This window comes from Erythrolamprus reginae, chromosome 2 (assembly GCF_031021105.1).
Source record: "Erythrolamprus reginae isolate rEryReg1 chromosome 2, rEryReg1.hap1, whole genome shotgun sequence".
Lineage (NCBI taxonomy): Eukaryota > Metazoa > Chordata > Lepidosauria > Squamata > Dipsadidae > Erythrolamprus > Erythrolamprus reginae.
In genome coordinates, this window is record NC_091951.1 from 276,166,988 (window position 1) to 276,192,182 (window position 25,195).

The 25,195-nt window shown below is 39.1% G+C and overlaps 1 protein-coding gene across 2 annotated transcripts in view; it reads left to right on the forward strand.

Moving 5' to 3' along the window:
* Positions 1–25,195, forward strand: part of VPS13A (vacuolar protein sorting 13 homolog A) — a 134,636-nt gene that overhangs the window by 56,733 nt on the left and 52,708 nt on the right. For both annotated transcript variants that reach the window (XM_070742706.1, XM_070742707.1), the window contains exons 27-42: positions 1,414–1,493; positions 1,811–1,870; positions 1,957–2,107; positions 2,674–2,790; positions 3,093–3,196; positions 3,846–4,013; positions 5,207–5,514; positions 7,159–7,306; positions 9,982–10,129; positions 11,964–12,091; positions 15,156–15,325; positions 19,192–19,415; positions 20,705–20,937; positions 21,534–21,626; positions 21,885–22,241; positions 23,980–24,081. In XM_070742706.1, coding sequence (XP_070598807.1) covers positions 1,414–1,493; positions 1,811–1,870; positions 1,957–2,107; positions 2,674–2,790; positions 3,093–3,196; positions 3,846–4,013; positions 5,207–5,514; positions 7,159–7,306; positions 9,982–10,129; positions 11,964–12,091; positions 15,156–15,325; positions 19,192–19,415; positions 20,705–20,937; positions 21,534–21,626; positions 21,885–22,241; positions 23,980–24,081 — 2,591 coding nt within the window. The remainder of the gene's footprint in view (positions 1–1,413; positions 1,494–1,810; positions 1,871–1,956; positions 2,108–2,673; positions 2,791–3,092; positions 3,197–3,845; positions 4,014–5,206; positions 5,515–7,158; positions 7,307–9,981; positions 10,130–11,963; positions 12,092–15,155; positions 15,326–19,191; positions 19,416–20,704; positions 20,938–21,533; positions 21,627–21,884; positions 22,242–23,979; positions 24,082–25,195) is intronic.

The window sequence follows — 25,195 nt, forward strand, 5'->3', positions numbered from 1 at the left end:
TCCCTCTGTTCGCTCTGGACTGCCAAAGCCTTCTTAAGGACCACCGAAAGGCTCCTCTGGCAGCCCAGAAAAGCCGAGATGGCTGGGATTAAAGGGGGAATGACAGAAAACTGGCTGGGCCTTCATGCCGCTCTCAAATTTCCTGGGAAATTTTTCCGGCCATGGATTCTTAAGTAGAAAATGGTTCTTAAGTAGAGGCAAATCTTGAACACTTGGTTCTTATCTAGAAAAGTTCTTAGGTAGAGGCATTCTTAAGTAGAAATGCCATGGTATTTGCACTGTTATTTTAACAATAGTTTATTTAATTTTAAGGTCAAAGGCAAAATCAAGCATTAAAAAGAAACAACTTCGATATTATTATTATCTCAGGTTATTTAATCTTTTTAATTTTTTATTGTTTTGTATTGACTTTTTATTACACTATAAACTGTAACTGATAGTGACATATACATTTAATACATAAAATAGTAGTAGTAATAATAATTGCATAATAAAGTTTCAATTGATATTACTGTTTTAGGTTTCTTTCATGAAACTATAATACAGGTAGTCTTTGTGTTAACGACCACTTTTTAACAATCATGATCCTTACATTTACAACCATTGCAGTAATCCCCATAGTTGTGTGACAAAATTTGAGTAGTTGGCAACTGTTGTGTATTTATGGGTCCTGTGATCATTTGCGACTTTACCAAAGGGGGGACTTTCAACAATAGAGGAAGCCAGATATGCTTAATAATTTTAATGGTTCACTTCATGAATGCAACAAAAGAAAGCATAAAATTAGGCACAACTTGCTTAATATCATTGCTTAGTGATATTCAGGTACCAATTTTGATCATAAGGCAAGAACTACTTTATTGGCAATCTAAGTAATGCTTTACGTATGTTATGAATTTCTTTGTTCAATATAATTAATTTTGAATTTATTATAATTAATTCATTTATTAAGTTTAAATTGCTCTGGGTTTTTTTGTATAGCTTTTGATTATCTAGGTAGTCCTTGATCTATCAGTACAGATAAAAATTTCTGGCATAAGTCAATCCAGTCAAAGAGCGAGTCGTCATTGTGTCCAATTTTTTTTTTATGACCATTTTTTTGATGGCTAGGTTCCCAAATTGACTTTGCTTGTGAAAAGCCAGCTGGGAAGGTTGCAAATAACAAACGTTGTCTATTCTTCTCCGAGCCCTTGGAGAGGGGCAGCATACTTCAACCACTGTAAATAGGAGCTGTTTGCCAAAAACCTGATTGTGATCACACTATTGCAGGGTGCTATAATAGCTATAACTTAAAGGGCAGGTCATAAGTCACTTTTTCCAAGGCGGTTGTAACTTGAGGGCTTTCTGTATTTGATCCCAATTCATTTGTTTTGCAGTATGATTTTTACTTTTTCTTAATGTTTCTTTAATTAGATAATAAAGGGAACCCTGTTCATATTATTTCAACTCTGGATAATTCAGTGGAAGATCTTCTATCCATCGAGTACACCAAGGTGAGAGAGAGGATTCACCCCCACCCCCCTAAACTTTCTGTGGACAAATGTTTAAATTATTTAATTGTTCAGGAATAAATATGTTGGAAAAAATAGTAGAAGGAATTCAAATTATTGAATTCTACTTAAGCAATTAATGAAGGACATGTTTATCATTGGGTAATAGCAATATCAATAGGTGGAAGGGCCATTCCAAAAGTGTGGTAATTACCAAAGCAAATATTGAGAATAGGTTATAGATATCCTATCTGTAGAGTTCTGTTGCAGCTGTATTCTATAATATTTTCTAGTTTAAAATGTCATGTTTTTGAGTATAGGCAGATATTAATGCTCCAGAACTGAAGACTACTTATCAGAACGTTCTACAGCTGATACAGGTAATAATCATGCTTTCTATTTATATAATTGCTACATCTCAGAAGGTGCTTTTAAAACATATTAATAAAATGCATTTGTTCTTTAGGTGACTTTTTCTTCTATAGATATTCATTTACATACAGAAGCACTTCTGAGTACAATGAATTTTCTAAATAATCTCCTTCCAACTCAAGAGGCTAATACAGTAGAAATTGTCCAGGAAAAAGAAGAAAAAAGAGAAGTTCTTAGGAAATTTAGTAAGGCTTTTCAATATCAAAATTTGTATTGTTTCTTGTATTTCAGCCTTATTTCACATTCTGAGTTCTTTGAAGGAATATTAAAGAGATTATTTCAGGATTAATAGTTTCCATTTCTAAATCACTCAAGATAATTTTGAAAATGCTGACTAATACGTATTCTTATGGATATTTTTTTGATGAAACGAGATGTTGAGACAATTTCAAAGACTGGTTTTTTTCCATGACTGATGCAAAAACATTAAGAAAAATTATCCCTTTCAAGCAGTTAAAAATCTTTCTGTTGAAAGCTCCATTGTAGTATTTATCTAAAATAAAACCGCTATTTACATTGGACCAAATGGACCAAATGATCTCCTGCATATAAACTATAATACTTTGTAGTTTCTAGTTGTAGTAGTGGTTTTTAAAATTGTATTCAGATGAGAAGAGTCAACAGCCCCCTTTCTCTGATAAATATTCTTATTGATTTTCTCTTGAATTGGGTGTTAATGCAATATTTTCACTTCAGGAAATTCAACTATCTATTGGAGTTTTACTTATTTGTAATTTTTAATTTCCCATAGGTTCAAAAAAATCAAAACATGAGGATGTTTGTGATCTCCATCTTTTGGCAGACATGAATTGTTTACGTATTTTTATAAAAGAACAGAAACGCTCAATCTCAGAAATCAGCATAGAAGGTAAAAACTTTTCTTTTTACTTTTTCTTCCTTCCTTCTCTTAATATAAATCGTGTATTTAAGTTTATTTTTATTTATATATGAATATAATTACTTTAAAAGAGCAAGAAGAATATTGATATGAAAAACTGCATAATATGTAAAATTGCATATAAAGCAAAATAAGCAAGGAAAGAGAGATTAAGATATCTCTCTATTTTTTGTATGTACTTTTGTTTGTTTTTATGAATTTCCAATAAAAGCTTTTTTTTTAAATAAAATAAAATGAGACTTTATTGACATTTATAACTTTATTATATGTAGGTCTTGATAGTGAAGTGGTAATGAAGAAGGAAACAACTGAAATATCTGCTAAATTAAAGAATATAATTATTGTGGATTGTGATGTGACGGCACTTTATAAAAAGGTACAGATGCACTTTTAATATATTGATATTTATTTATTCAAAGATCAGTTGTGTTTTAGGCTTTAAATTACTTAATTTCTCTCCTCCCCAGAGAAGAAAGTTGCCTTGAATATCCTTTATAACAAAGGCTACAGACAAATTACTCCTTTCAGTTTAACTTTACTGTTTGCATTCTATATCTAGTTACTGCTACAGTGCACATACTGGATTGGTCCCTATATTCAGTGGTAGGTTGCTCCCGGTTCAACTCAGTTTTATGAACTTGTAGCGCCAGCGGCAGGAGGCTCCGTCCTCCCACCCGGGACACTTCTGCACATGCGCAGAAATGTGTGCGCGAGTGCAAGTGCAAACTGGTAGGAACAGGTTTTAGAACCCACTACTGCCTCTATTGTACAGACTGGAATTAGCTCATACCACAGGTTTTTTTTAATCTTCCCTTTTCCTGTTTTTAATATGTGTTGAATAGTTTAAAGATGATACATTTTCCTCCTAAAACTTCCCATTAATTTATTGGATCAAAGCCCATTTCATGAACATGAAGGATTACATGAATAGAAGGGGAGCCTTGGTATTTTCTCATGGTCTTTTTGATAAACACATAATTCTTTAAAATTGAAATATTTATACTGGAATTTGTTTTTATTCCAAGGCTCTGTATATAACTGGAAAAGAAGTTTTCAGTTTCAAAATGATTACATACACATGTGCTACTGAGGGTGCTGCCTTTACAAATATGAATGCTGTTGACAGCAAGATTTACTTAACTGTTGGATGTATTCAAATTGTCTTTGTCAACAAATTTGTTTCTGCAATTTTGGTAAGTTAAATATTTGTGAACTAAACCATAGTTTTGATTATTTTAAAGTAAACTTGTTTTGCTTTCTCTACACTATAAAAAGCTACTGGACTTGTTTTAGCAGTCTCTATTTATTGTTCAATTGAAATGTGTATTGATAGAAGATAATATTTAAACTATGTGTTTTTTTTAGGGGATTTTGTTTTGTTTTTTTCTCTCCACGTAACAACATACAGAAACAATGCCTCCTGATTTCTAGTCTGGTGCCTTAAGCATTAGACCAAACTGGATCTCTTGATGGAAGGTTGTTGAGAGAGTGATAGGCACTCTACTTCAGAGGATCTTGGATAGAGCAGTTTATTTGGACCTTTTCAGTCAGGGTTAAGACTTGGTTATGTACTGAGACAATATTACTTGTGCTTATGAATGATCTCTGAGAACACAGGATGTGGGTGGAGCATTTATCCAAGTACCTTTGGACCTCTTATTTGTATTTGATATCTTTAATCATGGTATCATCAGGATTGGTTTGGGCTGTTAGAAATGGATGGGATTGTCTTGCAATGATTTTCCTCTCCTTCTGTGACTGATTCAAGTTAGGGCTGTGGGAGTAAGAAGACCTTTACAGTGTAGAATGTTCCAGGGTTCCTTTTAAAATCTAAATGAGACTACTGGATCATCCAGCAGCATAGGGTGCAGTATCATTAGATAGTGATGTATCTCAAGCTCTGGCCTGGCACATGATACTGTTCAGTTGTTGGCCCAGTACCTTGAAGCTGTGAAGTTTTGGATGGGGCAGAAACAGTTTTGACAAAACCAAAATTAGATGGAGTGGCTTGGGATTTTTGGTTCCCCTGGTTCTGATGAGGTATCACCTTTGACTAGGTAGCATTCTTTCAGATAAAACTGATGTGCAGTTTGCAGCCTCTCCTGGACTTCTGCTTGGGCTTAAGATGCTTTCTGTGGAAACTATTGAGGAACTGGTACTTGCAAAATATGGTCCAAAATGTTTGGACTGATTGGACTATACATTCCTACTTTCTTCAAATCTATGTTTTCTTTAACATAACAAAATGCTTGTTCCTGAAGTACTTAAATGTGAGATAAAAATGATAACTGTAATGATAATTTGAAATGCATATGGGTTAATTCTGTTATATTAAATACTGCCTATTAGCCTTATTAATTGCTGAATTGTTTTATTTAATTTCTAGGCTTTTGTAAACAATTTTCAAATGGCAAAGGAAGCAATTACTGAAGCCACTGTTCAAGCTGCTGAAAAAGCAGCCACAGGTGTAAAGGAATTAGCTAAGCAGAGCTCCCGAATGGCACTGGACATTAATATGAAAGCACCTGTTGTCATAGTCCCACAATCAGCTATATCTACTGATGTTTTAGTTGCTGATTTTGGTATGATCACCATAAAAAATGAGTTTATGCTTGTGAAAACAAAGCTTCGTTACAGTATCCCACCAGTTCTGGACAGTATTTGTGTGAAGCTGAGTGAACTAAAATTATACAGGTAAGTTAAAATAATTTCATAATTTTTCTAAATTTAATTTCAAACTAAGAAACTTTATTGGAAGAGCATGATGTGGTGTGCTACAATTAATAACCTCACCTTTATATTGTATAACCACCAAAAAGTATTTTTTGGGGGGGGGGAAACCTTATTCTGCACCTCCATCAAATTCAGACTTTCCGAGTCATTTTTTTCCTCTTCTCCTTTTCAGAATTATTTTATAATTTCAAATTAATTAGTATAGCTCCAACAACCATGAATATTTTGTTTGAAAGTCCTTTTCCTTGACAACTTGCCTCCTCAATTTAAATGCTGACAAATAATAGAACAAAAATCCATTGTTGTAAGTCAGTATAGATTTCTGCTCACAGTAAAGTAATACTTTTGCTTTAAGAACCCTTATGTTTGAATAATCCATACTTCTCAATGTCTTCCAAGTACTGAAATAAAGTGAGAAGAATATAATGAATCTTTAGTACAGGTATTAGTTCAAAATCATTTTTGCAATCTAAGTTGAGTTTTTTCAAAGTATGCTGCAGAATTAAATTAATTCATTAGTTAGATGTACAATTCTAAGGCAATAGTAACTTGAATAATAAACCAGAAAGTTCCAAATTTCTTATCATTTTCTGCTATATCCTTACCTAACTGCAAGGTACAAGGGTAATAGAAAAATAGAAAAAATATTAAGTAATTTGCAGTGAATTTGAAGGGCAAATAATTAGGGGGATTTGGAGGGGGGGGAAAGAATCCAGACTTCCCTTTATGTAATTTTCCTTTCTTTATGGCAAAAAGTCCCAAGATACTTCAGTTGCAGGAAAAAAATGCAAAACCAAAAGAACCTTATAACCAAATGGAGAACTTGATCCTCTTTCCAGCTGCTTGCAGTAATTCTCAGCAGTATTTTTTTTATTTAATCACAAAAATGATACATTTTTGTTCTTTTTATAACTGCTGATTTTCAGAATGTATTTGAAAAAATATAAGTAGTTAAAAAGCAGGTACAGATATGGAAATATGGACAGAGAAAAAACAAATTTAAAGCTAATAAATGTTAACACTGTACATAACTAGAAACCTGCTCTATTATTAAATATTTTCAATTTAAAAATAAATAAATTTGTCTCTCTAGAGCTTTAAGCTTAAAATAGTTAATATTGTTCAAATCATTAAAAGTTAATTATAAATAATAAATGATGCATTCCACCATTGCTATAAATTATACCATTAGTTGATATATGAACAAATTTTAATTTTGGCACAATCCTAATACTAGATTCTAATATAAAGATTATTTTAAAATAAGCTTAATTTCTTTGTCAGATTTACCTGTTATTCTAGATATCAAGGTGAAGTTTCATAATTTATTTATCTGTTCTTCCAGAGTAGGAATCAAAAGCCTTTTCAAATAAAAGGCATATAAAATCCTTACAACCTCTAACATGTAAAAAGCCAAATACTGTATTTATATTTTGAACAAATGTATGGTTTGGTAAAATTTGTAATAATATTTTGCATTCTAATAGGATTGCACCTTTCAGAATGTATTCATTCTACAGAAAATCATAGTTATATTTAAATGGCCTTCCTGTTCCTAATTTTATTTTTTTCCTCATTTTGCATATTTTCCATTTTTATTTTCAGATCAAATATTATGAATGGATTATTACAAAATGAATTACAGCTGCTGCAGCCATTAAATCTTGAAGTTAAAGTTGAACGCAATTTAGCTGCTCTTTGGTATCATGAAATTCCTGACATTAACATATTTGGACATCTCAAGCCAATTAATGTAAGTTCTTTATTTAGATGTTTTCAAAAATGATCCTATGCACAATTTGAACACAGATATTCCTAAGTATACAGTCATACCTCGTCTTACGAACCTAATTGGTTCCAGGGGGAGGTTCGTAAGACGAAAGGTTCGTAAGATGAAACATTGTTTCCCATAGGAAACAATGTAAAGTCAATTAATCGGTGCAACCAAAAAAAAAACCCCCCCGCAAAAAAACCCGGCGTTTGGCGACTGCTGGGAAGCCGCGTGGCTATTTTAAAAGGTGACAGCCGGGCTGGGGGGCTTCCCAGCAACCTCCCGAACCCTGAACCCGGAAGTTCGGCAAAAGTTTGGGGTTCGGGAGGTTGCTGGGAAGCCCCCCAGGCCAGCTGTCACCTTTTAAAACAGCCGGGCGGCTTCCCAGCAGCTTCCCGAAGCCGAATGCCAAACCCGAACTTCCGGGTTCGGCGACTGCTGGGAAGCCGCGTGGCTGTTTTAAAAGGTGACCGCTGACCTGGGGGGCTTCCCAGCAACCTCCTGAACCCCGAACCCACAAGTTCAGCAAAAGTTCGGGGTTCGGGAGGTTGCTGGGAAGCCCCCCAGGCCGGCTGTCACCTTTTAAAACAGCCGTGCGGCTCCCTAGCAGCTTCCCAAAGCCGAACGCCAAAGCCGAACTTCCGCGTTCGGCGTTCGGCAACTGCTGGGAAGCCGCGCAGCTGTTTTAAAAGGTGACAGCCGGCCTGGGGGGGCTTCCCAGCAACCTCCCGAACCCCGAACCCGGAAGTTCAGCAAAAGTTCGTGGTTCGGGAGGTTGCTGGGAAGCCCCCCAGGCCGGCTGTCACCTTTTAAAACAGCCGCGCGGCTTCCCAGCAGCTTCCCAAAGCCGAACGCCAAACCCGAACTTCCGCGTTCGGTGTTCGGAGACTGCTGGGAAGCCGCGCGGCTGTTTTAAAAGGTGACAGCCGGCCTGGGGGGCTTCCCAGCAACCTCCCGAACCGAACCCGGGGTTCAGAAAAATTTTGCCTCTTCTTACGAACTTTTTTCGAGTTACGAATCGGCGTTCGGGAGGCTGCTGGGAAGCCCCGCCGCCCGGCTGTCACCTTTTAAAACAGCCGCGCGGCTTCCCAGCAGTCTCCGAACGCCGGTTCGTAACTCGAAAAAAGTTCGTAAGAAGAGGCAAAATTTTTCTGAACCCCGGGTTCATATCACGAGTTGTTTGTAAGACGAGGGGTTCGTATCTTGAGGTACCACTGTATTTTAAAAACATACCTGTAGTTTTTAACATGATTAATGCCAAATATAATACAAATATTCTATGTTATCTATGTTGTCTGATACTGTCTTCATAGCTATATTTTGCAACTTAATAATATATAAACACAAGAAAAAAATAGGAAATAAAGGTTTTGTGCTTTCTCTGGAGATTCTTATCCAGGTCATTCATGGTTGTCCCAAAGGTGCTTTTTCAAAAGGCAACTGGACTTTGTTTTGTTTTTCCTTTAAGGTGTTTTGTTTCTTATCCAAGAAGCATCTTTGAAAAAGCACTTTGTGGACAAAGTCTTATGCTGTATTCAGGTTGAGTTTGGGCAGACACCCCACCCCCCTTTTGAAGCATTTAATCTGAGTCTTAAAATCTATTTTTGCCAAGGCCTCTATTTATTTATTTATTTATTTATTTGATTATTTATTTGATTATTTATAAGACTTATATGACTTCCCATCTTAAAACTACACCCTAGGTTGTGGTTATAAAACCAAATAACATGCAAAATATTACACACATTTTATAAACTCAAACATCTTACAAAAGATAAAAAGCAAAGCCAAAAATAGAAACAAAAATAAACTCATGTTTATACATTTAAATGCTTATATCATTGTATCTGTAAGCTGCAGCCAGCCATTTGAGAGTAATTGACATATAAAAGTGGTAAATAACCCAGTAAATAAAAGGTCAAACACAAATCATGGCTTAATGTATTATTCTAAAGTCCAATCCAATCATGAGGTAGATTTAGAATTCTCCTGATTTGTATATATGTGACCTATAGACACATTCCATATATATTCTAACGATATTCATTTTAAGAATTAAGGAGTAAACAGTGGGAAATGAGAAAATAAAATACAGAAAGTACAGACAGTGGCAATTGTTAACAAAATACAGTAGTACCTCTAGATAAGAACTGCTCTACATGCGAGTATTTCAAGATACGAGCCACGAGGGGAGAGACATTTCTGTTCTAGTTCTGAGCTCAAATTCGGGATATGAGCCGAGCGTCCACTAGGTGGCGCAAGAATCCTTGCTTTTGGTTATCTCGGAGGGGAAAAAAGTTATTTGTTCCAGAATACGAGTTGCCTCGAGATACAAGCTCCCTTATGGAATGAATTATGCTCGTATCTAGGGGTACTACTGTAGTTTATATTAGAAATATATTGTGCTACTGAGAGAAATGAGGGATTTTTGCAAAAGGAAAGGAGAAATCATTTTTTACTACATAAAAACATTCCTAGGACAACTTTTATTACAAAGTTATATTTCAAGTATTTCTTTAAATTAATGATTGACATTGAAAGTGTAAATACTTTTTAATAACAGAAATTATGATTTTCTAGTATGGAAGTAATAAGTGATAATTTAAAACACTATTCAGCAAAAATAATGCTTTTTATTACCTGCTTTTCCCCTAAAGCTGATTCTCAGTGAAGCAGATATAACTACAGTGTTGAGGACTTTGAATGAAAATTTAGGAGATAGTTCTGAACCTCCATCTGTGCAAGAAAAAAAAGATGTGTTAAGCATTCATAGTGGAGCTGCAAGTGTATCCCAGAATTCTGGAGGTATTTTATTTTAAGTTAAACTAATTCTTTCTTTTTTGTTAGTAAAAGTATAATTGTTTTTGTTCTTTAACAGTCAGTGAAGCAGTGGAAGTGATGTGCCGGTGCCTGGAGGCTGTTGGGGTCTGGATGGGTGTCAACAAGCTCAAACTCAACCCTGACAAGACGGAGTGGCTGTGGGTTTTGCCTCCCAAGGACAATTCCATCTGTCCGTCCATTATCCTAGGGAGGGAATTATTGACCCTCTCAGAGAGGTTTGCAACTTGGACGTGTTCCTCGATCCACAGCTAACATTGGAACACCATCTTTCGGCTGTGGCGAGGAGGGCGTTTGCCCAGGTTTGCCTGGTGCACCAGTTGCGGCCCTATTTGGACAGGGAGTCATTGCTCACAGTCACTCATGCCCTCATCACCTCGAGGTTCGACTACTGCAACGCTCTCTACATGGGGCTACCTTTGAAAAGTGTTCGGAAACTTCAGATCGTGCAGAATGCGGCCGCGAGAGCTATCTTGAGGCTTTCCAGATTCGCCCACGTTTCACCAACACTCCATGGTTTGTACTGGCTGCCAATCAGTTTCCGGTCACAATTCAAAGTGTTAGTAATTACCTTTAAAGCCCTACATGGCATTGGACCAGAATACCTCCGGAACCGCTTTCTATTGCACGAATCCCAGCGGCCGATAAGGTCCCACAGTGTTGGCTTTCTCCGGGTCCCATTGACTAAACAATGTCATTTGGTGGGCCCCAGGGGAAGAGCCTTCTCTGTGGCGGTCCCGGGCCTCTGGAATCAACTCCCCCCAGAGATTAGAACTGCCCCCACCCTCCTTGTCTTTTGCAAATTACTTAAGACCCACCTCTGTGGGGGAACTGAGACACATCCCCTGGGCTTTTATACTTTATGTTTGGTATGTGTGTGCTGCATGGTTTTAAATGATGGGGTTTTAGATGTTTTTGATATTAGATTGTTTCATTGTAATATTGTTTTATTATTGTTGTGAGCCGCCCCGAGTCTTTGGAGAGGGGCGGCATACAAATCTAATAAATTATTATTATTAAATTATTATTAACCAATTAATTAAATATTTCATATTGGTTGAAGTGATTTTGTGAGAGTTGTATACAGTAGTTCTATCATTAGAGCGGTGGGTTGCTCCCAGTTTGGGCCAGTTGTGCGAACCGGTAGCACCAGTGGTGGGAGACTCCGCCCATCCTGGCCGGGACATTTTTGCGCAGAAATGTTGCCCATGAGGACACAGATGAACCAGTAATAATGGGTTTTAGAAGTAGATTTATTTAGTGAGACTTGATTAAAAACCTCTTCGGGGTTTATTCAAAATATTCTGCTCATATTTACTATGAATAGGAATCTTTATGTTAGCACCAAACACTTGTTTTGCCTTCTACTTATAAAGAGAAACTATCTGTTGTAGAGATTCTTTTCTACCCATAGAGGGTTTTCAGGTGATTACAGACCTTAATTTTTCAATTAGCCTCAATTGCCTGGGGAGCCTGTATGGATAGTAGTAGTCCAGCTATATCCTTTACATTTGGTGAGTGGTGAAAAGGTAATGGCTTTATCATACTTCTTCCCACTTTTCTTGCACGCAGTCAAACTCCCCCTGAATATCTAAATGTTTTAAGACAAACAGTTTTACAACTTTGGATAAGGCAAGCTATTTTTTGACGAAAGCTTTTCATAGCAATGGTACTTAATACAATTTATTCAGGGAAAATTATTTTTCTTTTGAAATATTCTGAGTTAAAAACTCTTTACTTTCTTGATACTTAATATAGCTTTTGTATATATGCTTAATATGTATGTCTCTAATGTTTATAGCTGGAACAACAGTGGTGACGTCAGCTGTGGTGGAAATGCATTCCTCGGTTAAAGTAAAAATAACATTAAAACTAGACTTTCAGTTTGATTCCCTGACTCTTGTTTTGTACAGCCCACAGTCCAAGCAGGTAAGGAAAATATATTCTTTGAAATTAAATCAGTGTAATTTTTCAGCTGGCATACTATAGTTGTATAATCTTACTTTGTGGATATTTACACAGTGGAGCAAGCATTTATCCATTCAAATCTAGTAAAGAAACTTTAAAAAACTATGGTGATAATTGCTGGATAATGAAGATTTAAAAGATGAATGTGTGTACTTATGTGAGAAAAAAACTCTTCTGTTTTATTAAATTATTTAGACATAATCCATATTTTGATGTGCTTGTTATCTCATTCACATCAATACTACCTATGCAGCACAACAAACTGTATGTTTGTTCAGATCTATTTTAGCCAGTCTCTTATTTAGTTGAAAGAAAGACAATCTGAATTTAAGACAACACTCCATTACAAAAGAAGAATAGATGGAAATAAACAGTACACAGAAATACATAAGCACATACTAAAATCCTGTACAAGGTACAGCTTCTCCTTGTTATCCTTAAGATGCCATCTGGATACTACTAAAACTCTCTTCTTAAAAGATCTTAAAAGAATGAAACAGTGCATCATAAAAACAACAAATTTTGAATCAATGTATTTTAAATGGACTAATTTAGATAATGCACCCCAAATCTGGGAATTAAAATTGGGAAGTTTGGCTGTTTCAGTGCTACTAGCTGCTGCTCTGCTGCTGCTGCTGTGGTCATGTGATCTTCAGTTTCAACAGTCCATGACAGGTTACATAGAAACATAGAAGACTGACGGCAGAAAAAGACCTCATGGTCCATCCAGTCTGCCCCTACACCATTTCCTGTATTTTATCTTACAATGCATATATGTTTATCCCAGGCATGTTTAAATTCAGTTACTGTGGATTTACCAACCACGTCTGCTGGAAGTTTGTTCCAAGGATCTTCTACTCTTTCAGTAAAATAATATTTTCTCATGTTGCTTTTGATCTTTCTCCCAACTAACTTCAGATTGTTCTTGTGTTCACTTTCCTATTAAAAACACTTCCCTCCTGAACCTTATTTAACCCTTTAACATATTTAAATGTTTCGATCATGTCCCCCCTTTTCCTTCTGTCCTCCAGACTATACAGATTGAGTTCATTAAGTCTTTCCTGATACGTTTTATGCTTAAGACCTTCCACCATTCTTGTAGCCCGTCTTTGGACCCGTTCAATTTTGTCAATATCTTTTTGTAGGTGAGGTCTCCAGAACTGAACACAGTATTCCAAATGTGGTCTCACCAGCGCTCTATATAAGAGGATCACAATCTCCCTCTTCTGCTTGTTATACCTCTAGCTATGCAGCCAAGCATCCTACTTGCTTTTCCTACTGCCCGACCACACTGCTCACCCATTTTGAGACGGTCAGAAATCACTACCCCATAATCCTTCTCTTCTGAAGTTTTTGCTAACACAGAACTGCCAATGCAATACTCAAATTGAGGATTCCTTTTCCCCAAGTGCATTATTTTACATTTGGAAACATTAAACTGCAGTTTCCATTGCTTTGACCATTTATCTAGTACCGTATTACAGACCCCTCCAGGAATATCAACCCTATTGCACACTTTAGAGTCATCGGCAAATAGGCAAACTTTCCCTACCAAACCTTCCCCTATGTCACTCACAAACATATTAAAAAGAATAGGACCCAGAACAGACCCTTGTGGCACACCGCTTGTAACCTGTCTCTGCTCAGAATACTCGCCATTAACAATAACTCTCTGATGTCTACGCTTCAGCCAGCTTGAAATCCACTGAACTATCCAGGAATTAAGTCCAATCTTTACTAATTTATCTATCAGCTCTTTATGTGGAACCGTATCAAAGGCTTTGCTGAAGTCCAGATAGGCAATATCCACGGCACCACCTTCCTCCAACACCTTTGTGACATAGTCAAAGAAATCAATGAGATTAGTCTGACATGATTTGCCTTCCGTAAAGCCATGCTGATTTGGGTCCAATAAGTTATTGTTTTTTAGGTGCTGATTTATCCTCAATGCCCTTCCCCACCTAGCAGCAGTCACTTGCTTGTCTGCTGGAAAGGGAAGGGGAAAGAAAGGGAGGAAGGAACGCCCCTGTATCCTTTGTGACCCATGCCACTTCCCCTTATGCTCCCTGCCCTGGGCTGTCCTCTAGTGCACTTTCCCTGACCCATGCCACCCTTCCTGCTTTTCTTCTCGGACCCACATACTATCTCTTGTATATTACCATGTGCCCTTTGTGATCTGTGCCTCTTTCTTATGCACCTTCCCTGTCCTGCGTGGCACCTCTTTGACAACCCCAAACATCCTTTCCGACCCAGGCCCACCTCTAGTAAGAGAAATTGAAGAACCAGTTTGGTGCAGTAGTTAAGGCTTAAGTTGTAGTCCTCTCTTAGACACAAAACCATCTGAATGACTTTGGGTCAGTGCCCCTCTAAATCCTAGGAAGGAGGTAGTGGCAAACACTCCAGAGAACCTTCCAAGAAAAGTACTATGACCAGTCCAGGCACTCACTAGGAATTAACACTGAATATTTTGAAAATGTTTCCACGAAATTACAAAGGTTTGTCCAGAGCAATTACCAAAGTCAAGACTGAATTGAAGGTAGGTAGCAGTGATGGGCAGCAGCTAGTGCGGTTAGGTGCTCTGTCCCAGTAGGAATTTCTGGGATGCGTGCACAGCTGCATGCCCCCAACACGCGCACATGAGATTTGGCTTCTACACATGCGCAGCAAGTGAAATCTTGTGTTAGGACACTCACGAGCGAGACTTCAGCGATTTTCGCTGATTTTTCGCTTCTGTGCATGCGTGGAAGCAAAAATAGCGGCGAAAATGGCTGAACTCTCGCTCGCCTGTCCTTACATGAGATTTCGCTTGCTACACATGCGCAGAAGCCAAATTTTGCACTGACTGGCACGCGCGCACCAAACGTGCGCACAACACCCTCAGAGGGCATACCGGTAGTTCTGAAGACGAGCACCCTTCAGTGGTAGGTAGGTAGGGAAGGAAGGTTGTACAATTCTTGTGTGAATTGTTTGTTTACTATATTAAGCAATTTACTGTATTAAATTATTTGGGTTTTTTTCAAAACAGCTTCAAGTTAAGGATGAACGAGATAATAGTCTGAAACTTGCAGAATTTAAATTACTGTTAATAGCTGCTGCTGTCAAGATGTTATCAGATGGATCAATGAATGCCTCAGTTAAGTTAACAAATTGCACCTTAGATGATAAACGAGAAACTGTACAGAAGGCTACACCAAGGTACTCATCCCACCCCCAAGAATAAAACTTTTAATTGTTAACTTGCACTGAATATTTCTGCTGACAGTAACAGAAAATATACTTTAAAATGTTAAGTAAGATTAAAATATGCAAATGATTTTTAATTAGATATAAAAGAGATATGTAGTTTTCCCTGCTGCTACCGTGTTTCCCTGAAAATAAGACAGGGGCTTATATTGTTTGGACATTGCTACAAAATGCCCCTTATTATCTGGGATGGCTTATTTTATTTATTTATTTATTCATTCATTCGTTTATTCATTCAATTTTTATGCTGCCCTTCTCCTTAGACTCAGGGCAGCTTACAACATGTTAGCAATAGCACTTTTTAACAGAGCCAGTCTATTGCCCCCACAATCCGGGTTCTCATTTTACCCACCTCGGAAGGATGGAAAGCTGAGTCAACCTTGAGCCAGTGATGAGATTTGAACCGCTGACCTACAGATCTACAGTCAGCTTCAGTGGCCTGCAGTACAGCATTCTATCTGCTGCTCCACCCCGACTCTATTTTGGGGGATACAGGAGGCTGCCACCTCCAAATTGTGGCCCACCGAAACACGTGTCCTACCTGGGACTTGTAACTCCGTCGCTTTCCTTAGCATTGTGCCCATGGAAGAAAGTCCATTGTACCAGTAAAAAAACTTCTCGCGAGTTCAATCAAACTTCTCGAACTTGCGAGAAGTTTTCTTTTACCAGTACAATGGATTTTCTTCCCTGGACACAATGCTGAGGAATGCAACGGAGCCACAAGGAGAGGCAGGTCTCCCCATTGTGAGACACCTGTCGTGGCAAGGGAGAGAATTGGCACAGGCTGAAGCCGCCAGGTAAAGAGTGCTTGTCCAGAGCAGGTACTGCCCTGGCTGGATTTGGAAGCCGAAGAGCTAGAGTTTGAGGAAAAGAAATAAAGAAAGACTTCTGCTGCTTTTCTTCTGTGCAGCCAAAAGCAGAAGCAGCAGGAATCTTTCTTTTCCCCAAACTTCGGCTGTTGTGGAAGAGGATTCCCTTGATACTGGTCGCTCTTTACCCGGCAGCTTCTGCCTGTCCCGATTCTGCCAAGTAGTTGAGAGGCAGCTACATGCACATCCCACAGGACTGGTGCGGCTGCTCTGGGCTGCCTGTGGCAGCATTTTAAAATGTGCTCCTGCTTGCACAGAGGCAGGGATCGATGCTTGCCTTCTCTTCTGTAGGCAGATCCTATAGGAGCTGAGCAAGTACCACGGTGTGTGTGCACACCCACCTCTCACTTGCTCTTTCTCTTGTGACTGTGAGCTGCTCTTTCTGCGGGAGGGGGAAGAAGGCGGCAGCAACAGGCACAGCAGAAGGGACAGCGGCAGAGCTGAAGGGGAAGTGAGTGAAGGAGGAGGCGGCAGCAGGAGGCTGAGCCGAAGGGGCAATGGGAGGCGAGTAAAGTAGGTGGTGGCGGCAGGAGGAAAAATGGAAAGGGTGGTGGGAGGCGAGCAAAGAGGTGGCGGTGGCAAGAGGCATAGTGAAGGAGCTTGCTTTCACTCTCCTGGTTGGGAGCCGATCTTTCTGTGGTGGGCACTCTTTTGGCCGGGAGAGAGAGAGAGTGTGTGTGTGTGTAAGTAAGAGGTGGGTATGCACACTCCCCTCAGGACTGGCTCAGCTGCTCCAGGCTGCTCTCGGGCTGCCTTATTTAATTACTTACTTACTATACCACCAATCTCAAAAATATAGTGACTATATACTCAGTGGTGTTCAGATAAAATTTATGAGACTCTTGAAAATAGATTTAGACAACATTTGAATTGATATAATAATATTCTATAAATGACAAAGTTTTGCAAGGATAAAAGTCTATTGCAAAGTTTTGCAAGACTTTTGGTATTAATATAAAATAGATGTATGGTATATGGTATTAATATAAAGTAGATATAGCTACGTTTCTTCTCTCTTTTTTCCTTATCTGCCATCTGTCAGCATTCCAATTAGCATCTGAGAAATAAATCAGAGTCCAAGACCTTGGTCTTCTTCCAATTTCCAATTTATTAACAGAGCCATGTTGGTTACAAACTGTAGTCAACCCGATACTAACTTTTCCTACAGTTCTCCACCCAGGTTAAGCTTCATCCCTGGTCCCCACACCCACAGTTTCAGCATATGGACCACTCCGCTTCTCTCAACATCCACAATCCTGCCCAGCTGGTGTTTAATAAAAGATGACCTTGAATCTTTGGAAATAATTTCCAGCCCGAAATGGCTCAGGACCAGACTATTTATGGGACCGCCGCCTCCCTCACACCTCATTGTGGCCAGTAAGGGCCCACAGAGTTGGCCTTCCCCAGGCCCCATCCGCCAAACAATGTCAGTTGGCAGGACTTCGGGGAAGAGCCTTCTCTGTGGTAGCTCTGACCTTGCGGAATTAACTGCCCCCAGAAATTCGCATTACAGTGATCCCTCGAGTTTCGCGTCCTCGAGCATCGCGAAAGGGCTATATCGCGAGTTTTCAACCCGGAAGTAAACTCCACCATCTGCGCATGCGTGCCTTTTTTCTATGGCCACGCATGCGTAGATGGTGGAGTTTCCCGCCGAGCAGATAAGCTGCTGGGCGGCTTCCCTGGGTCTTCCCCCTCTTGCCCCGGTAAGACCCCAGCGGCGGCGCGAGCAACGGCGTGGGCGGGCGGGCGGCACGTGCGGGGACACCCCAGCTCCGCTTCCCAGCTGGGAAGCAGCCCCAGCAACGGCGCGGGCGGGCGGTGCGCGCACGCTTGGGGAAACCCCAGCTCCAGTTCCCAGCTGGGAAGCGGCCCCAGCAACGCGCGCGCGCTTGGGGACATCCCAGCTCCGCTTCCCAGCTGTGAAGCGGCCCCAGCAACGGCGTGGGCGGGCGGGCGGTGCGCGCGCGCTTGGGGACATCCCAGCTCCGCTTCCCAGCTGGGAAGCGGCCCCAGCAACGGCGTGGGCGGGCGGGCGGCACGCGCGCGGGGAAACCCCAGGCGCGAGCAACAGGGTGGGCGGGCGAAGGGCGGGCGGCGGTGGAAGTAAAAACACCATCTGCGCATGTGCAGATGGTGTTTTTACTTCCGCACCGCTACTTCGCGAAAAATCGATCATCGCTTGGGGTCCTGGAACGGAACCCTCGCGATGATCGAGGGATCACTGTATTGCCTCCCTACCGGTCTTCCAGAAAGCCGTTAAGACCTGGCTTTTCCGGCAGGCCTGGAATTAGGACTGAATTATTGTTCTTTTTATTAGTATTATATTTATAACTGTTGTTAGCTACTCAGGGTCCGTTTCGGAGTGAGCGACATATAAATTCAACAGGTAGGTAGGTAGACAGACAGACAGACAGACAGACAGACAGACAGACAGACTTTGCCTTAATGTGGTCTGTTAAAAATGTGTAATAAATATGTGTACATACATAATTGTTTCAAGTTATATTCTCCACTTCCATACCAAAAGCATTTTATAAAAATGGTTTAATACAGCAATATACCTGAAAGATGAAGATTGTGGACGTTAAAAGTTTTTAAAAGGTTCATAAAATGATAACAATTCCTCTGATATATGTACACAGTGTATTCAAAAGGTATACTTTGGGTTTAGTCATAATGTTTTTTTAAATAACAGTTCGAAATGTGAGAGGATTAGAACTCTGAAATGAAAGTTCTATGTATATAAAGCTTTAAAATATTGCATAAAACATATTTTTTTCTCAAAGGCTATTTAAGTAATTATGAAATGACAAACTCAGAAAAAAGATGGATAAACTTCCAGATTTCATAACTTTATGTGATTTGAGAGCTATAATTAAGATTATATACATACAGTCTTTTATTATTAATATTATGTTTTATACGTTATTATGTCAATTTGTCTTTCAGAATGATAGAAATGAAACATGGATCTGACAAGAAAGTCATGATGAATATAAGCTATAAACAGGGAAGAGATGGCACCACTATTGTGGACACTATTGTTGAGGAAACCTATCTCTGTGCTAGTGTAGAATTTCTGCTTGCTGTTGCAGAAATATTTCTAAATGCTAATGCTGAAAGCACTGCTGCAAATAAAAACTTCCAGCAAACTCTGGTTACAAAGGAACAAGGTCAGTAATTGGTACCAATAAGTTTAGGCATTGATTAATACCTTTGGCTTCATTAAGAGGCTATAACTTTGTCTGCATGATGCTGTGATAAGCATCTTAATTTTATGTCACAAATCAAATTTATGCTCTATTTCAAGTGTTCCTACATTCAAATTTTGCTGAATTGAATGTAAGTGTAAGCTGTTATGTCATTACATATGTACAATATGTCTTGAAATTACTGAAGTAAAAATATTCTAAATTCAGAGCAATAAGATTAAGATAGAGGCAAAAATCTATAGTGAATGCTTTTATTCCAAAGTTTATAAACATTATTAATATTTGCTAAAATTTCAGTATTGAAATATTTTAACAATCATAAAAATGAATGAAAAAGACATACTACAACTATAAAGCTGTCCTTTATTACAGCGGCTCCCAACCTTTTGGGCAGCAGGGACTGGTTCTGTGAAGAGAGGTTTTTCCGCGGGCCGGAGGGAGCGTGGTTTTGCATGTTCCTACATTCCGCAGATGGGGCTTCACTTGTTTGCACGGACCTGTGTTTTAGACAGCCAGTTTTTCCAATCACTACAATTTTTTAATGGAAATGGTTATAAAAAATGTTTTTGATAGGACAACAACGACTCTTTAAAAACAATGTTTCTCACATAGATGGGTATGTCAAGGTACACAAACACATAACAAAATATATCTAAAGATTTAAAAGAATATTTTCATCAACATTTCATTCATAGGAAAGGGGATTTTCTTTTGTGTGATGAAAAACATTTTACATTCTGTTAATAACTCTAATTTGCTTATTTGTATTTAAATTAAAACAATTAAATTTTAGGTAAATAAGTGAAGTCATTAAGACTTGTGCTCTTAAGAATACATGGGAAATGAAATCTTTACTGATTGGGTAATTTTTTAAATTGCTATTGCATTCATAAGTCAATAATTTTGTACAGCCGAGATTATCTAGCTAAGATATGTTCTGTGAAAAAAGATTTGACACTTCCATCAAACAATATTAAAGTAGAACTATGTGATATAGGAGGAAAAATATTACTTGACATAATCTTAGACCAGTTGATTTATATTAATTGTCAATGTTCATATGAGTTCTGTTTCCATTTTAAGTTTGCAAAACCTGATTTGTTTTCCCTATTCTGTCAAATCAAATTGTTTATTGTGAATATTTTCAACATTTTTAATCAAAAGCAAGTATTAGCGAGACAGATACATTGGACAATAAAAAGATATACTGTACTTAACAATCTTACTAAATATATGCATTACATTTTTAGCTCCTGTACAGTCAGCATCCACAATGGAAATAAATCTTACTGTTAAAAATCCTGATATAGTGTTTGTGGCTGATTTAACTCGAAAAGATGCTTCTGCATTGGTAGCCACAGCACAGTGTGAAATCTCCATAAAAAGTGCACCTGGAATGTATAAAATGACAGCTGTTGTTGAAGATATAAATGTGAAAGCTTGTCCATTTTTTCCAGCTCTGAGAAAAGGAAACATTACCACGGTAAGATTTTAAGATAATTTTATGTAGAGCTGGGCAATTCTTTATGACAGCAATGTACTTGAATTGGCTATATATATGTAGCAATATCTATACACAATAGTCAAATTCTCTCATGAAATTAAAATGGCAGGATGGGTAAATTTGCTTGCTTGGCTTAAAGATTGTTTCAATCTGTCAATTACACTTTCCAATTAGTAATTGGAAATTGCAGCTCGACCCTTCCTTCATCCCTAAACTAAATTCAGTCTTTCACAGATGACAGGAAATAGACTTTATCCACTCTTGAACTGTAGACATATCACTAACCATGTCTCTGGTACTGCATACACAATTCATACTCTGACATTAGTAATTAGGCACATATTTTTTGTTATTACTGGTACAGCTACAGTATGTAAATGAAATTTTATGCGTATAGCAGCAGATTGACTTCATGGAAGCTTACCTGTTTCCTTTCAAAAGATTGTAGAGAAATCACTTTCTGAAATATGTTGTTTAATTTATTTGCAGCATGTATTACCATTTTGCTGAAGAAATTTATATTCTTAACATTCAAATATTTATACTTATTTATTTATTATGGTATTTGATTCCAGGTATTACAGCCATGTGATCTTTTCTTTAATTTGATGCAGTCAGGTGAAGAACCACAGAAAGGTGAACTGTCAATAAAATCCCTAATTATTAAGGTACATTAAATGTTCTACATTTATATTAATTTTGGGATTAAATATAGTGATATTTTTAGTCTTATATGAGCTATGGAAATGGATTTTTATGTATAAACTAACTTAGGCATTAAGTAACTTTTACATAATAATTAAAGGTGGACTCCTGTCTATTTTCAAACATAAATATTTCTTCTTATATTGTTACATCTAATATTTTAGTAATTTTTTGATTCTCTAATATTTTAAACTCCATAATTTTCTTTTTTATAAAATCAGGTGTCACCTATTATCATAAATACAGTTATAACTATCACATCAGCACTTTTCCCAACCGAAGAGTCTGCAGAAAAAGATCTTAGCCCAATACCGCCAGATCTTTGGGATAAGAAGAATATTAAAAATCTAAATATGTGGTTTCTTGAAGAGTCCATTGAAAACATAGATCCTGCTTCTGTAGCTGAGTTGATTCCTACAGGAGAGTCATTAACAATGAAAATTGAAACTGTTGTTATAACTCTTGAAGCTGGAGTTGGTCACAAAACAGTACCAATGCTTTCAGCAAAATCCTCATTTTCTGGAGAAGTCAAAAATTGGAGTAGTCTAATCAATCTCTCATCACGTCTAGAACTAGAGGTCAGTACAATGTTCAAAATATGCTTCACCTTGTAGGCTGCTTAAAATAAATATGCAGTGGGATATGTTAGTTGACATTTTCACCATCTATTTTAAATTCGGCAAAAATTTCTGTTGCCATCAGATAGCTGTTGAGTAATTAACATTAAACTGAGAATAGTAATTCTTAAGCTACATTTACATTCATGTATACCTTCAGTGCCTTTCTCAACTTCTATCTTACCACAATACAGATTAGTCCTCAACTTAGGGCCAGTGATTTAATAGCTGTTCAGAGTTCCAACAAACTTCTCAAAAGGTACTTACAACCTGGTTACAGAGTTCCAATAGCCCCCCCCCTCCCATCATGCAACTGTTTTTAAATGTGGACTTGGCAACTAGCCCATATTTAGGGCTATTTGCAGCATCCTGTGGTCGTATGACTGTGATTTACATTTTTCCCAGCATGAGCCGAGGTGGCGCAGTGGGTAGAGTGCAGTACTGCAGGCCACTAAAGCTGACTGCTAGATCTGCAGGTCAGCGGTACAAATCTCATCACCGGCTCAAGGTTGACTCAGCCTTCCATCCTTCCGAGGTGGGTAAAATGAGGACATGGATTGTGGGAGCAATATGCTGGCTCTGTTTTTAAAAAGTGCTATTGCTAACATGTTGTAAGCTGTCCTGAGTCTAAGGAGAAGGGCGGCATTAAAAAAATAATCAAATAAATAAATAAACAAACAAACTTCCAGTTTTGCCAAACATCTCATAGTTAACAACCATACATATAGTTGCAAAATTGGTTGAGTAACATGATGACCCTTTTAAAAATTTTACAACTTTGCCAAGGATTAACTGTACAAACTTCCAAAATTGAGACTTCACTGTGATGACAAGCCACAAAAGAGGGTATGGAGGCACTCTTCCTCTAGTTTACTCTTCTTTCTTACATTTTATATAAGGGATGAACTTTATCTTTTTTTAAATTGCTTTTCATTTTCAATTCATTCAAATTGATATACAGTGATCCCTCGATTATCGCGAGGGTTCCGTTCCAAGACCCCTCGCGATAATCGATTTTTCGCGATGTAGGGTTGCGGAAGTAAAAACACCATCTGCGCATGCGCGCCCTTTTTTTCATGGCCGTGCATGCGCAGATGGTGGAGTTTGCGTGGGCGGCGGGGAAGACCCAGGGAAGGTTCCTTCGGCCGCCCAGCAGCTGATCTGCTCGGCAGCGCAGCGAGGAGCTGAATCGGGGTTTCCCCTTTGCGTGGGCGGCGGGGAAACCCCGATCTTTGTCTGCTCGCTGCTGCTGCGCTGTCGAGCAGATCAGCTGCTGGGCGGCCGCAGCAGCAGCGAGCAGACGAAGATCGGGGTTTCCCCGCCGCCCACGCAAAGGGGAAACCCCGATTCGGCTCCTCACTGCGCTGCCGAGCAGATCAGCTGCTGGGCGGCCGAAGGAACCTTCCCTGGGTCTTCCTCGCTGATGCCCCCGCTCGCCCGCCCGCCGCCCGCCAACAAGAGGGGGAGAGATAGAGAAAGAGAGAGAAGGAAAGAAAGAGATGAGAGAGGGAGGAAGAGAGTGTGAGAGAGGAAGAAGCAAGATAGAGAAAGAGAGAGAAAGAAAGATGAGAAGGGAAGGAAGAGAGTGACGTCATCGGGTGGAAAAATCACGATATAGCGTTTCGCGAAGAACGAGATCACAAAAATCGAGGGATCACTGTAACCTAATTTTCACACTTCATTTAATTTGTGTTTTTAGGTTCACTATTTCAATGAAATATTTGGTGTTTGGGAACCGTTACTTGAACCTCTAGAAGAAGAAAACAGTGATGAATTCAGACCATGGGTTCTAGAATTAAAGGTATGGTTTAGAATGAAGGAAATCTCACAAACTATTTTTTTGAAGATTTTAATAGCCTGAAGATAGTTAAATACGTAATTTCAAAAACTGATTAGAAAGTGATATTATCAAACCCAATTATCTTAAAAAGACTCTACCATGGATTAGAACAGAGGTGGGCAATTAATTTTGCCATGGGGCGGCATGAGAAATTGGGATAGTTTTAGAAGGCCGGACTAATATAATTAACTCAGTTCTACCCTCTTCCTTGTTTTCTTTCTCCCAATACACACACACAAAGAGTGCAAAACTCCCTCTTGTCCCTTATTTATTTATTTGTCCCCCCGCTCTCCTCCCCCTCCTCCCTTCACTTCCTCACTCGTGGTGCCCCTCCTCAGCAGCCCACACCCCTACTCCCGGCTGGCCCACCCCTGCATTATCACAATAACACTCACTTATGGCACCATAACACCCAATATGTCATGAAGCCGCCCGTCCGCTGCCTCCCCCAGCAGCCCTCTGCCCTTGCATCCTATCCTCTGGGCTGTTGTCCGTTCCCCCCCCCCCATCTCAGCTGCCCAACCTGTTCCCATTGCAGTTGGGCTGCTGCTGCTGCCGTCCTGAGCCTCAGCAATTGCCCACCCCTCCCAACCCGCTATCTTTTGTCCGGCACCGCAGAGAGGAGAGAGCCGTGAGGAAGGAGGGATTGTTGCTTTCCTGCGGCAAAACGGGACTAAAAAGGGCGACCCCGATTTGTCCCACGACGGTGGGGCTCTAAGAGAGCCTTGTTGGTGGGTGCTTTTTTGTCCTGTTCATTCGAGGTGCTTTCTCCCACCCCACCCCCCACTCCATGGCTTCCTCCTCCAGGAAACCGGTCACAGATAGCAGGCAGGCCGGTCACGGACAGCGGGTGGGCCGGATGCGGCCCATGGGCCGCTCCTTGCCCAGGTCTGCATTACAGTATGGTTTCCCTTTTTACTCAGAGATCTTCTTATTTGGACAAGACCAGATTACGTGCTTGTGCTTTGATCATGGCCATGAGATTGTCTTCACTTGTTTGGAGATGTGCTAGCTCATCATTTCTCATAAGAAAATATCATGAGGAAGGATAATAAATATTTCAAGAATATATAAC